We start from the raw sequence: 15,608 nt of genomic DNA, 5'->3' as shown, positions 1-15,608 counted from the left end.
ATGGACAATTGTCGTAACAAAGATTGACAAATGTCACACTAATTAAACAAATAGTTTAAAACCGATTGATTTGTCCAATTAAAACATTTTTCTTAAGTGTTATTTATCCCTATTGATGAATATGATAAAAGGGTACATGTTCAGCCTTTGTCACGAATTAATCTGATATTTTTGTGACGTATTATCCAAAGTATATGTACAAGAAATAATAAAAACTTGTATAACATTTTTAAAAGTTTACATATACGGAAAAAGAAACAAGTGGGAAAATATATGATAATGTAAATCACATCTCTCAAAAGGAAATATCACTAATGGTCGGATATAAGTACTTATTCGATACGATCTTATAACAATTCGTTTAATCTTTAGACGAGTTGTATATATGTTCCAGACCATATGAGTATTTGGACCGTACGCGTACGGTCCGGACCGTATACGTATACTCGTACGGTCCGACCATACGCGTACGGTCCAGCTGATGTTTTGGGATCATATTGGTTAAATTTAAACAAATATTTATCAAAATCATTATTTTTAGTTATACAAATTGATTTTATTACATGTATATGGATGAAATGATTAAGCGAACAATTGAAATTAAATATGTGTTTATTTTTATATCCGTGATTCCTATTTTGGTACTCAAGGTGACACTGACTTCCACAAAGAACGTCATATTTTTTTTACAGTAACATAATTTGTTCATGAACGTTGCTTTGCATTCTTTTGTAAAGTTCCTTAATATTCTAAAACGATTGTCCTCCCACTCTAAGTTTACTTCCGATAACTTCAATTTTAATTAGCATACTTGGCTTCAATATATGAATTACTGACATGCTAAATACAGGAGATTAACAGACTAAATCAACGTGATTTTTTAAAATAGTTATAACATTATTTTGTTTTATTTCAATTACTATTGAACTTTTTACATTAATTTGAGATGTAAGCTATGTACATTTGCATCTGATAAACGTGACCAACTTCTTAATATTAGTCAGACCGTACGCGTACGGTCCGACCGTATGCGTATTTTGAAAATATACGCATACGGTCCAGACCGTACGCGTACGGTCCAAATACTCATACGGTCTGGAACATATATATATATATATATATATAAGTACGTCTGAGTCAGTGACAACCCTACAACAGATGTATCCATCGGATCGCCATCAATGATGGTGATACATGGCTGTGTACATAATGTATATACAACTCATCTAGAAACATCAACCCAACAATGTTAGATCTGTAAATTTGCTTTCGCAAATTTTTGGTTCTTCCCTCGCCGGGATTCGAACCCATGCTACTGTGATATCGTGACACCAATTCGCCTGCACTGCAGCCGTCCCGCTAGACCACACGACCACCTGGGCTCTCAAAAAAGAGCTTTCGGTGGGCATGTGTTACCTTTCCACGTCAGTTTTAATCTAGCGGCGTACTACAGTACATGATATATAAGGCATGAAGATGTTATTGTTACAGATCAGCTAAATTATCTATAGTAAAGGATCCTACAAATTAATGTAAGATACAGTCACAGAAAATAATTATATTCATAAGTACGTCTGAGTCAGTGACAACCCTACAACAGATGTATCCATCGGATCGCCATCAATGATGGTGATACATGGCTGTGTACATAATGTATATACAACTCATCTAGAAACATCAACCCAACAATGTTAGATCTGTAAATTTGCTTTCGCAAATTTTTGGTTCTTCCCTCGCCGGGATTCGAACCCATGCTACTGTGATATCGTGACACCAATTCGCCTGCACTGCAGCCGTCCCGCTAGACCACACGACCACCTGGGCTCTCAAAAAAGAGCTTTCGGTGGGCATGTGTTACCTTTCCACGTCAGTTTTAATCTAGCGGCGTACTACAGTACATGATATATAGGGCATGAAGATGTTATTGTTACAGATCAGCTAAATTATCTATAGTAAAGGATCCTACAAATTAATGTAAGATACAGTCACAGAAAATAATTATATTCATAAGTACGTCTGAGTCAGTGACAACCCTACAACAGATGTATCCATCGGATCGCCATCAATGATGGTGATACATGGCTGTGTACATAATGTATATACAACTCATCTAGAAACATCAACCCAACAATGTTAGATCTGTAAATTTGCTTTCGCAAATTTTTGGTTCTTCCCTCGCCGGGATTCGAACCCATGCTACTGTGATATCGTGACACCAATTCGCCTGCACTGCAGCCGTCCCGCTAGACCACACGACCACCTGGGCTCTCAAAAAAGAGCTTTCGGTGGGCATGTGTTACCTTTCCACGTCAGTTTTAATCTAGCGGCGTACTACAGTACATGATATATAAGGCATGAAGATGTTATTGTTACAGATCAGCTAAATTATCTATAGTAAAGGATCCTACAAATTAATGTAAGATACAGTCACAGAAAATAATTATATTAATAACTTATTAATATAATTATTTTCTGTGACTGTATCTTACATTAATTTGTAGGATCCTTTACTATAGATAATTTAGCTGATCTGTAACAATAACATCTTCATGCCTTATATATCATGTACTGTAGTACGCCGCTAGATTAAAACTGACGTGGAAAGGTAACACATGCCCACCGAAAGCTCTTTTTTGAGAGCCCAGGTGGTCGTGTGGTCTAGCGGGACGGCTGCAGTGCAGGCGAATTGGTGTCACGATATCACAGTAGCATGGGTTCGAATCCCGGCTAGGGAAGAACCAAAAATTTGCGAAAGCAAATTTACAGATCTAACATTGTTGGGTTGATGTTTCTAGATGAGTTGTATATATATATATATATATATACATATAATATATTGTACTCTTACGTCCAATCACAGCGCGCCTAAGTTGACATCCTTCATCTGCCTTGAATACACCAAAAGGCCAACCTAATGCTGGGAAAATGTAATAGTACTGTTTTCCCTCTATGTTTAACAGAGGATGTTATGTTTAGATATGTAAGAAGAATGTGCCCATTAAATGCATATATAGTTTTTAAATGATTTTTGAAAATTAAAACTTATTCAAAAGAATAAAACAATGACTTTTAAATAAATTTTATCCTTTAATAAAAAGGAAAAAATAAATCTAATTAAGTCTTCTTCTTATTTATATGCTAATACAAAAAGGATTCTAAGATTCTAAAAAATAATCGGCAATATAAATAATCAGTAATCACCTTCAAATAGATGACAAATCTGGAGGATTCCCATTACCATCACCCCTTGAAAAATTTAAATGCCAGGATGTCCGGATCTGAGAATCTGAAGCCGTTATAAATTTATTGTTTTCTTTTAAAACATTAAATTCAACGTTCTTGCTAGTACATATCGCATTTTGTGATATATATATATATATATATATATATTTGGTTTCACTCTGATGATAATAAAACTTCCTCTTCAGTTTCAACCAAATTTACATAAAACACTTGATACATTATTACTCTTAAAGGAATAACAAACATGGTGAAACATCCTGTTTCAAGGGCGTGTGGTATAGAGCCGTACAGAAGTTGAGTAAATGTCCACATTGGTCTCTAAAACTTTGGATTTTCAAATAATAGCTTGGTTGAAGATACTTTACAGGTAACATGGAACAACGTAACGAGGTAAGTGTCCTTAATTAAACGTGAATATTAAGAATGTATTGAGTTTTTACTGTTCCAAAATTTAAGATAGCTAAATAAGTTAACTTTTACACCCTTTATGTTTAAGAAAGAATATTTGCCTTTTTGTATTTCTTTTTGATGTTGCATCTTTTAAATTTTATGAAATACTTAGGCTTTTCTACCTCAGGAATAGATTACCTTAGCTGTATTTGGCAAAACTTTCAGGAATTTTGGTCCTCAATGCTCTTCAACTTCGTACTTTATTTGGCCTTTTTAACTTTTTTGTATTTAAGCGTCCCTGATGAGTCTTTTGTAGACGAAACGCGCGTCTTATGTTATAAAAACAAAACCCTGGTATCTATCACGTGTTTAAAGCTACACACTACACAAAGGGGCAGATATATTTGACCGCCTGAGTTTGAAAATCAAAAAGTATAACGAATCGTAGAAATATTTCCTTCTTGTGTTCTTCAAAAGCGTCTGGTAAACTCTGTTGCATTACATACTAGCTTTACTTTGAAAGGATGTATATGAACATGATTAAAAATAATGTTATTTCTTTTAAAATACCAGGTACGTAACACCAGACTGCATTATTTGATACAATTTTTCCAAAGGTTTGTTATACAATTACAACTAGTTTCCTGTTTTACGCTTTTTAATTGTGATTCACAAAACCGTTACAAATGACAAAAATATAAAAGAACTTATAATGGACAAGATCTACTTTGTTTTAACATACCTTTTTTTACAGAGGATTTGTTATATTACGAATGTCTGTACTTCTATACTATTTAAAAGTGATTGGTGACTACAGTTTGTTATCTCATAGGAACTTTTTCGGGCTGTAAAAGACGGAAGACTGCAAAGTGTCATTCGGTGTTTAAAATACGGAGCTGATATAAACTGCCAAACACAGGTAACGTTATATATGTTACAAACGCGAGAGAAAATTGAAGTACCTTGTACATGAAATTGAATGGAAAGACGTTTAATCCTACATGAGAGATGATTGATAGCAGTATTTTAACTTTCAACGTGTAACAGTATTTGAAACAATTTAAATACCATTGTTTACTAAAAGGATTAAATATATTATCCTTTCTAAGCGCACAGTTTATAGTTTAAGTACTAATTTATGAAGTTTAATTAGGAACCTGCTAAAAATATTTCAAGATAAAGATCGCAGCAGTTATCCAGGTTAAATCCAGGTGGGAGTATTCTACAAGGCATGTCTGATACTAATATATTGTAGATTTTTTTGCGCTTACCTACACCTACCAAAACTTGCTAACTCCATCTTTTGAGAAATACGTACTCTTTTCCGTTCAACAGTCACGTCGATACCATTTTAAGTTATCACGAATTTACCCCAAAAAAAGTGTTTATTCCAAGTAAAATTCTGTTATTCAATTACATTTTAATAAATTCTCAAGAAGTTCTTCCCAGTGACAAGCAGAGGCGTTCAATTTCACAAATAGCGTATTTTTATTCTTTGAGTGAAATTTTGCAATTCCAATTGGAGTCAATCAATTTTTTTTTATACTCCGATATATTAACTATATAGGTGCGAAATTGCCAATGGAGAAATCAAATACAACAAGTTAAAGGACCGAATAGAAGACGACAGAGGAACAGTCCACAAAACACTTTACCCAAAAAATTAAACACAAAACTAAAGATCGAGCAACACATATTCACATACCTGGGGTAAACTGAAGTGATCAAGAACTATGAACAGTTCCTGCTTCACTAGTGACACCCGTAGTGTTGATTATGAGAAATAATAGTTCGATGATAAATAAAGACAACAGAAGTAAACCGCTATTCGATAGTCATAAATCAATTAAGCGATTTTTCAAAAAAACAAATTATGCATTCAATCTCTCTAATGTTTAGCATTCTTTGAAAGCTACTGTCTTTATAACATCCAACCGAAATTCTTTCAAAATATAGTTTATGATTTGAATTCTACTAGTTCTAGAAGTGTTATTATTTAGAGCTTCAAATCAAGTTCATTTGCAAAAATTCTAAAATGTAATATGAACAGAAGCACTCATTTATTTTAGCCGAAGGGGTTTTAATATTTCTAAATTCTGTTTTCTTAATTTACCAATCAGTGGAAAAGGCAACGAAAATTATTAAATTTATTTATTGACACAGCTACAAAATCTATATGTCGATCGATAAAGGTTAAATTTTAGCCTTGCATTTCAGGATGGAGACTATCCTATACATATAGCCGCTGCTGAGGGATACACGGAAATAGTCCAGCTCCTATTGGATCGAGGCATTGATTGCAATCTAAAGGCCAGGGTCTGTTATTATTTGTTGTACAACGATAAAAATGGCATTGTCAATTAAACCATGTCCAATGCCAAAAATATTTTACCATAGCTAGTAAAATGCATATCTTACATCAAATAGTCATGGTAATTAGATAACAACATACCGTATTGCATTGTGGCAGTTCCTAAAATAAGGACGGAGAATAAATATTTCTCCCGAATGGGATAAAAAAAAAGTTCGTTACGAATCAATATTTTGATTTTAGGGTATACTCTTTAAAGCGCAATTGATTAGTTAAAAGGTAATTACTTTTAGGTAGCAATTTTTTGAAAAGTATTTTTGTTAATAAGACGAATCATTTGGACACTTTAGGGATTTCAGATGAAACAACAGTTTCTGGAAGAAAGGCGACAGATACCGAAGGGACACTCACACTCATAAGTAAAAAATCAACTGACAATCCCCATGGCTAAAAGAGGTAAAAAAAAACAACAGATAAACAATAGTACACAAAACCTAGTATAAAAAAAAACCTAAAATCTGAGCAACATAACCTCTTAAAAATCTGGGTATGATCTCAGGTGTTCCAGAATGGTAAGTATGTCATGCTCCACATGTGACACCCATCATGTTACTCCTATAAAATACGTTGATAATTTATATCAAGTTATTAAACATCACGCAAAAGCGGATTAATTATCGACTCTTATCTGATCCTAAGGCATCACCACGTTCTGAAAAACATTGGAAAAATGATTAACCAAAAGTTTCGTGTACTTATCTATTGTAATACGAATGCAATTTTGAATATGTTTCTGAAATCCAAAATTGAAATTATGTTTGTACCTATTTTGAACAGTATATTCAAACTGGCTACTATGTCCCTTGTGCTGATTGGTTCTCACATATGAAACTCGATGAAAAAGTACTTATCCCCTATTTTCATGATCTATGAAATTATAAAATGAATAGATCGAGTAAAACGCACGATTTAAAAGCAAACAGAAAGACCTAGTCAATGATATTTTTTTTCGAATGTCGCTTTCGTTTGTGGTAGTAAAATAATAAGTTCCAGTCATTTGTGATCACTTTTCAAAAGGACATTTCCATAAGCGATGTCATTTTGGATTTTTACAATATTTTCAAATGTTTTCTGAGTTGAAAAGCAAGCTTTTTCATTAGATCTTTCACAAAGTTTCACAAAAAAAGGCATAATTATTTTTATTACAGCATACAAAAAGCTCTCCATTACATTTAGCTGCTGAAAGAGGACACTTGAAAACAACAGAATTACTACTTATGGGAGGCGGTAATCCAAATAATAAAAATTGGGTATGTGACAACTTAATAAATATAACTTGTTCAAGCATTGATTTTCTCGATGTTCGTGCACATATTTTTTTGCTGAAAAGAGCTTTCTTTGCAACTTGCATACCATTGCAGTTACCCTTTCATGGGTCCTCCTCACTAGCTAAAGTATGATTTTAATATCAGTAGTTAGTGCTGCTAGCAATATGCGCTCAGTCATTCCAAACATCTGAATTGTTGACCTCGCATTACATGCAAATTCACATAATTTGTACAGCTTAAAGATGCATAAGAAATAAAATTATAACACATCATATTCGAAAATCATGAAAATATATCTGCTATCCTCAAATATTTATTTGGTTATTCCTAAATTAAGATGACGTAGTTTGGTCTGGGCATTACACAATATCTGTGTAAAATCGTCTTCATAAACAATACACGATGTTATTTTGCATGATTGATGATTTCATATAACCTGTGTAAATGAGGCCCTCCTTTGGGGGTGTCCAAGTAATCATATAACCACAATTATTGTGTCAATATAATCACATAATCATTAATTATTTTTCTATACAAGTTATCAAATAATCAAAAATACAGTTCTAAATTATCAAATAACCAAATAATCATGAAATATTTGGTCTGGTAATCAAATAATCACTATAAAAACGGCCAAGTAAGCAGATAATTATAATCCCTTTGAGGAGGCTTATAAATACTTTGGATCGTTCTCTGTAACTGTAAGCAGTCTTTAAAGAAGGAATAGTTTTTGTTTTTTTTTAATTGTACATGGTGTTCTTGTAGATTTACCAATAAACAAATAATTTGAGTTTAGGTTTTCCGTGTTCTGATTTTACTTTGAAAAGGAGATATATGTGATCTTAACAATTTATGTTATCCTTTTTACCGGGTCTGTTAACTGTGTTAGACCTTTAAAAAAAACCTATTTGATTCGTGAATTAATAAATAAGAAACAATTACAGATCTGCATTCAACACCCTGATCTTTAAATATCTTATGAATTATAGCATACGGCAACTACTCTCGAGATACCTGCCTTATGATAGCAACTTGAATAGGCAATTGGGTTTAACCATTTTTTTGTGCTTTCAACCTTCCCCGCTCTCAATTTCCCCCTCACTTCAATCAGTAGATTAGGAAAACAATACAAACCTGTACAAGAAAAGGACTAAGAAACCGGTGTGCTATATAATTAAAACATAAAATAAATAACAGGTTATACCGTATTAAAGAATGTCTACAGTTACCGAAACAAGCTCAACATAATTATTCAAGGATGTTCGTTCTGTTTCAAAATAACAAGATTGTTTGAAAGATTGTTTTAAATTGATTAAGAAATAATTCTTGCATGCCATGCTCTATGCTCATTTTAACATGGGTAGGCATTATATTTGTTAATATTTTTATACCGAGAGTTAGCGAGGTATTAAATGTTTACAAATATAATGCCTACCCATGTTAAAATGAGCATAGAGCATGGCATGATATAATTATTTCGATTCTAATAGAAATATTTTGAACTTTTGTACTTCGAAGCGGACCTATAGTAGACGCTCGAAATGTCGCAATTTTGATTTGATGAACAAAAACGTTATAGAAAAACAGTTTATCAATAAAAAAAGAAGAGAAACATTTAAACTTACTTTAAGAATGTTTTTATTAAATTTCCGAGCGAGCAACACCAAACAGTGTCCATTTTGATCTCTGGTGTTGTTCAAAATTCTTCTGACGTTGCAATTTCAATTGTGACGTCAATCACGTGCAGCCCATGTTCTTTTCGAATTAAAACATGGACTTGTACCCAAAGCTAAAGATGAACGCCATATTAAAATATTATATATATAACGGAACTTAAAAAGCAGAAAAAAATTAAAGATCCGTGTCTTTGTTTATTGAGAGAAAACCTTTTGAAAGTTTAGTGGAAAATGGGTCTCTCCAGATTTATCATGCATTTAACATTGGCATGTTTTTTCTTTCAAAATCTATGAACAAATAACAATGATTTTTTTAAGAATTTTAAACCATATGTAATAAAATCATGAAAAGATAAGTGTGGTAAATGGGCAAAATTGTTGTTGAAACTACAGGAATAAACTGTGAGGATTTTGATCATCTGACAAAAATTCTAAAACTGACAGATTTGAAAGATAATCCAAAAAGTTAATCGAATGATAATGTTGACCTCTAAATGTCTTTTAATTATCTATTTCGTAAAGACACATGTCCAAGTTGACCTTCTTTGATGTGTTTGTCTTTCAGTGACGTAATCCCGATTTTCATTGAAGTCGTATTTGAACATACATTTTTGAATATTACGCAGAACTCAAATTCCCTTTCATCTACCTTATAAACCTTACAAAATAAAAATATTTAACGAAACAATTTAAATATATCAATTATTGGTGTTTTTCTTATACGGTGTGTGGTTTGTTATTAATTGTTGAAGCTTTATTAATTTCTGTTAGGTTAATTAATTGTCGTTGTTTTAATATCCTTTGCCAAACAAAGTTTAAATCATCTTGTTACTGCTCCAGTTGTTTTGTTTTCGGAATTTACTGCGGCGTCCATTTTGATAAACTAGCATGCATTATTATTTAAGGGTCAACGGAAGCGGTATTTTCTTGCTGCGTTGAAGACACATTAGTAGCCTTGGGCTGTTTTTTGCTTTTTGATCGGTTTGTTGTCTCTTTGATACATACCATGTTTCAATTCTCTGACTCTTTTCCATTTGATGAATACATGTCTTATTGAATGTATTTATTGATTGATAAATTGACGCATACCTGGTTTAAAAGATGACTTAATATCTGTTTGTATGATGGGAGCATGAAGTAATTGCAGTGATGGGTTGAAATAGAACAACTAAATAAAAACTCAGCTTATTGATGTATGCTACTCTTGTTTTTGAATTTTTGTCAGACACTCGGAATCCTGTAGTTTTATTCACGATGTGATAAGTACAGTTTTGTCCATTAACCTCTACTTTTCTTTTCGTAATTTTGTTACACACAGTTAAAAAAAGCACTTTTTGAAAATCTTATAAAATCTTTGTACTTTTTTCATAGTTTTTGAATGAAATCTTACCAATGTTAAATGAACAATCTAAAGAAAAAAAAATTCCATTCAGATTTTTAATTGATTATATATATATATATGTATATAAAAAAAACAAGGACAAGGATCTTTTCTTTTTTTCGTTTGTTTTTAGGTCTGTTATACAAATTAACTATCAATATATAACAGTCATAACAAAACATCATTTATCATTATACCTTACGTATATTTCAAACAATTCTATTTGTTGAAACGTAATCACGTGACATGGAATAAATCAGTTAATTTTCATTCATGTGAGTACGTGGTGTAGTGGTTAAGACCGATGGCTATAGTGCTGAAGGTCCTGAGTTCGATTCTCACTTGGGGAGCTAAAAATATCAGTACATCAGAAGGGTAATTTTCAACCTCTCACATACATCTCTGGTACCCAGACCGGAGTTTAAACTAGAATGGGTACTTTGGGGGCCTCGGTTGTTCAAAGTTGTCCCCTACTTTGACATGGAGATCAATCTTCTGATATCTCTCTGGTTTGTCTGTTTCCACCGAGTGGCCCGGTGGTTCTCTCCGAGTAATTCGGCTTCCTCCACCATAATAACAGACTTCCCGGTGTCCTACACGCTCCCTTGGGCGGTGTTGGGTGGGGATTGTTCTAGTGGTGGGATAATATACACCTTATCGCTATTTGTCCGCCATTACTGAAAATCACATAGGTTCCCGTAAAATTTTAACGTCATAAAACAAAATATCTGACGCCACAATGGAAAAGTGATTGTTGTATGTGTAAAACGTTCAAGCGGTCGGGTAAGCCGGGTTTAGCGATAAGGTGTATTGTAAAGGACACTTCTCCATTAATCCCTAGGGAGTGTACATGGACCCGCTGTACCCTTGCAGTCAATCAAGGGGTGCGTCTAAATTGGCGGAATCTCGAAGTACATACAAACATTCAATTGCGAGGAAGGACGAATAACCCTATTATTCACCGGTGAATAACCTTTTGAGTTTATTTATTTGTACTTGAGTTGCCTCCCATGAAAATGACGTCACAGACGTAAATAAACAAAATGGCAGCGTTCACGTACACTGGAAGACCATCGAAACGAGGAAATATGGCATTGGACATAAATAGAGTTGAGAGTGCCAGCAGCCGATGATATTCTTCTAAACGGTCCTTTTCAGGGCCATCAATATTTGACAAAAAGGTTCTATTGTTGTTGTAAATTCGAGAAAATCGAACACAAATGTATTTTCAAAGGTGTGTTATGTTAGAATAGACTAGTAAGTGTTCGAAATGCCTTTCCACTGTAAGTTTGGTATAATAAAACAATTGTGGCCCGTTAGAATCGATGAATATCAAAAATTGTCAACCCTCAAAAGTTATTTCACTTCGGACTGCGCCCTCAATGAAATAACCTTCTCGTGTTGACAAATTTGGATATTCACCTCTTCAACGGGCCATGATTGTATAATGTTAACTTTATATTTTCCAGAGAGGAGAGTCACCATTACACAGACCTGCAGGTGATGGACACTTAAATGTCGTAGTATTGCTACTAGACGCAAACAGTGATCATAATATGGCAGCTAAGGTGTGTAAAGTGTGTCACCCGGTAACATCATAGTATTTTAAAAATCTCTACAGTAAAACAATATTTTTTACGTTTTTTATCCGCCAGTCAATATTCATTTTTATAATTTTTCTAAAATATAAAAAAATAAAGACAGCCTCATGTAGATAAACATGCAGTTTATACTGTAAAAATACAAATTAATTGATTTGTTTCTAATTATTTTGTATTACAGTATGGTAGAACCCCATTGTTTTATGCTGTTGAAAGTGGCAGACTAAACACAACATCAGTATTATTAGAGCGAGGCAGTGATTCAAATTTGAAGAACATAGTAAGATCTTTCGTGCTAGATTTTGTGTTCTAAACTTCTAAAATGGGGGTATGCGAGACTTGAACCAAACATCATCATGAAGCTAACACAACATACAACAATAACTTATTTAAAAAGCACAACTTCTCATGTAAGATTCGTGTTACTAGTAATTTGTAAACAAAAAATTGTCAAAATTGCTATCACTACCATATCGTGTTCTCTGATGACCTTCATTTTTTCTACGAGTTTTGTATCCTGAGTTTCTATATTTTGTATAAATACGTTCATTTAGATACCAATTACGGCGTTTACAAAGCACGATTAAAGCAGAAATTTGTTACCAATTGCGAGGAGTCGCTGTCTTGAGAGTGTTACATGGAAATCAACTGAAATTGACACTGCATCAGTTTCATTATCATCATCACGAATTGTTGGAATAATAAGATGTCTTAACTGACTATTGACATATTTTCGTGGTCTTAGATTTTTGGGAACAAGTCTGATCTGTGATTCTGCCGACTTGTTCTTAATCCTGATTGTGCCATTTGTACTGAATGTTTATTCGCATGGCGTTCATAGTGCGAAGCAGAAGAAGACTGATATCATTATTTGATATTTCCCATAAGTATGCCTTTTTATCCTTAATGTTGCGTTCTTATATGGTTGATTTGTTTCTTTTATTTTAACATTAGTTGTTTTGTGCTTTATACCGATCTATTTAGTTAAGACATTTGCAACAGTTTTTTTTTATAGTTTGTACTTATGTTGTGCTGTTACATCACGATCACGGATAGAAGGTAGGATTGAGCGATCCCAAACATGTGTAACCCCGCCACATTCTAGATGTGTCTGTTAGGATTCTACAATTCAGTGGTTGTCTTTAGTTCATGTCTGTGTTAGTTTTTCATAACCTGAACGTTTTAAATTTTGACCTTAATTTTTTTTTTTCATTTGTTTCATATTTTGTCATGTCGGGGATGATTGATTGTTGAAGACCACACAGTTTCAAATAATGGCTTACATTCACATTATATGAACTCTAGTGGATAGTTGTTTAATTGGTAATCATAAGAAAAGTTTTATATGATATCATATTCCCTTTTTTATTTTAAGACTAACACAAGCTTTTTATTTACCAGTTTGGTGATACTGTATTACATTTAGCTGCAGAGTGTAAACATCCGGATATATTCAGAATATTGTTGACTTCCGGAAGTGATCCAAGGATTAAAAATAAATCGGTATGTTTTTGTTGTTACTACGGTACACGATGATTTAATCTATATCTATATTTTTATCTATATCTACAAAAAGCAAACTAATAATATGTATACATGTATGTTAATATTCACAATGCATAATTATTTAATTTGATATTATATTAAGTTACATATTGGTAGTATAGTATATTTAGTAAAAATTCAGAAAGGATAAAACTGTATATCACATTATAAACACAATGTATTTTAAAGCCGGTGACTATTAAAATGTTTCACATTTTCATCGATAACACGTTTGTTGAGATAAAGGGAATGTTATTTCAAATTGATACGTATTTGCACACCTACAGGACGACTGGTATTTGTACTCATATACAACTTAATTCATAGAAAACATTGTAAAAGACAGAAAGAAAAAGCATCTTGCAAAGTTCTTTCATTTCACTTACAGATGTCAGAAAAATTGCCCGATTGCGGAATTCGAACTACTTATTATTTGCTTTAAAGGCTTCCATTGTTCCAAGTTCTATGAAAAAATATCACATAATCATATAGAAAGAAATATTTTTTTTTCGTGTTACAGTGGAAATTACATATGCGTGAAAAAAAAAAGAAATAGCTCTGATGCACTCTGACGTCTAACGGCTCAGCAAGCCTTTGAAAAGGCCGAAAAACGTCAGAGCAATAAAGCATACTTTGAAACGAAATATTGAAAATTATAAGATTCATGGGAAAACAAATTAAATTACAGGAAAAAACACAGAAGAGTAATAAAACTTTGAGGAAAAATTTATAACACGACAAGAAAACATTATCAACATTTTTTGTTTTACCAAAGACTAACAAAAATTAAAGATCGGCTGTCAACTGTATCACATAATTGTACAAAGTTAACAATGGACTGAGAAATATTAACCAAACTATAACGTGAAATCATTGAGATGCTCTGGAAATCTGGACAGTATATGGTCCCCTTGGAACATCCGTCGTAACGCTCATTACAATTAAAACTTCAACATAAACGACAACAGGTTGAATACTTTGAAATATGTCAATTCATGTAGTGTGTTACAGGGTGAGCCACCATATGATAGTTTTAAGAGAGTGTTTAGTGATTCAGTTGAGACTAGAAAACTAAATTTAACAGTGCTGGAAATGCTAGGACTAATACAGGTACATACCTTAGTTTCTGTTTTATTTTTATATTCATGCGTGATTGTTACACATTTGTCAATGAGAAAGTATGATTGCTAAAATCTGCTACTACAAATACTATGTTGAAACTGAAGCTGCCGCAAAACAACGCATACAGGGAAACATTTCAGAAAATACACTTTTTCTACAACAATTTTTCTACAACATTTTATTTATGTATAAGCTTGTTATTTCAGTTAAAACATAGCTGACAATAGGTGTGAAAAACCGTAATGTGGATTGAATTGATTTGGTTTTGATATGATCGTTATACGAGAAAAATTAGACTACACAAATATTGATTTAGACGTAAATTTTGATTAAAGAGAGACAACTCAATATGATTAGACCTTAAAATTACTCTTTTAATTTTTTACGTGTTTAAATACAGCGACAAACACATAATTTAATTATCCTTTATTATTTCGTTAATGGTACCAATTTGATGCAGAATTTAGTTATCTTCCCTTTCCCGCCAAACAATGGTTAATGCGTGTGAAATTCGTTGTCCGTATAATGTTTGGACATTATTTGTTCAGCCCCAAAAGGTGAACGATTAAAATTTGAGAAGATCGGCCATCTTAACAAGATCTTAGTCACATAATGTAACCAATGAATTAAAAGAAAATACGACTAAACCTTTTTTTCCAACGACAAGTTTGGCATAGGACAAAATTCTAGAATATAGCAAAAGAAAGACACAGAAGAAGAGCATGACATCGACTATGCAAATTATATTATGAATAACAATAACATTAAATTTGAATTGAAGGTATATTCGAAAATTCATCATTAATTGATATTGATTTAGATCCGAGCCATTATTTAATTTCATTGAATAAACAAATTGAAATGTTTTTATATTTTCTAAGGCAAAAGAAAGAGAAAAAGAAGAAGAAGGTAAATTTTATCTAAGTTACGCAACTCCGGCACTCCATTTCTGATCAACCTTCTAACAGCTAGAAATGTATTTTTTTTGTAATCTGACACATAATTTTCCTA

General features: G+C 32.7%; 1 protein-coding gene across 1 annotated transcript; it reads left to right on the top strand.

Annotated features, from left to right (window-relative positions):
• The first annotated feature begins 4,396 nt into the window (after positions 1-4,396).
• LOC143059458 (uncharacterized) lies at positions 4,397-15,550 on the top strand. Its single transcript, XM_076232959.1, has 8 exons — positions 4,397-4,552; positions 5,851-5,949; positions 7,153-7,254; positions 11,799-11,897; positions 12,112-12,210; positions 13,332-13,433; positions 14,487-14,585; positions 15,479-15,550. Exons 3-8 carry the CDS (start codon positions 7,222-7,224, stop codon positions 15,548-15,550), a joined length of 504 nt encoding a protein of 167 aa, XP_076089074.1. The 5' UTR covers positions 4,397-4,552; positions 5,851-5,949; positions 7,153-7,221.
• Positions 15,551-15,608: the final 58 nt, after the last annotated feature.

Source organism: Mytilus galloprovincialis, chromosome 14 (assembly GCF_965363235.1).
Source record: "Mytilus galloprovincialis chromosome 14, xbMytGall1.hap1.1, whole genome shotgun sequence".
Classification (NCBI taxonomy): Eukaryota; Metazoa; Mollusca; class Bivalvia; order Mytilida; family Mytilidae; genus Mytilus; species Mytilus galloprovincialis.
This window is presented reverse-complemented; position numbering and strand designations above follow the sequence as displayed.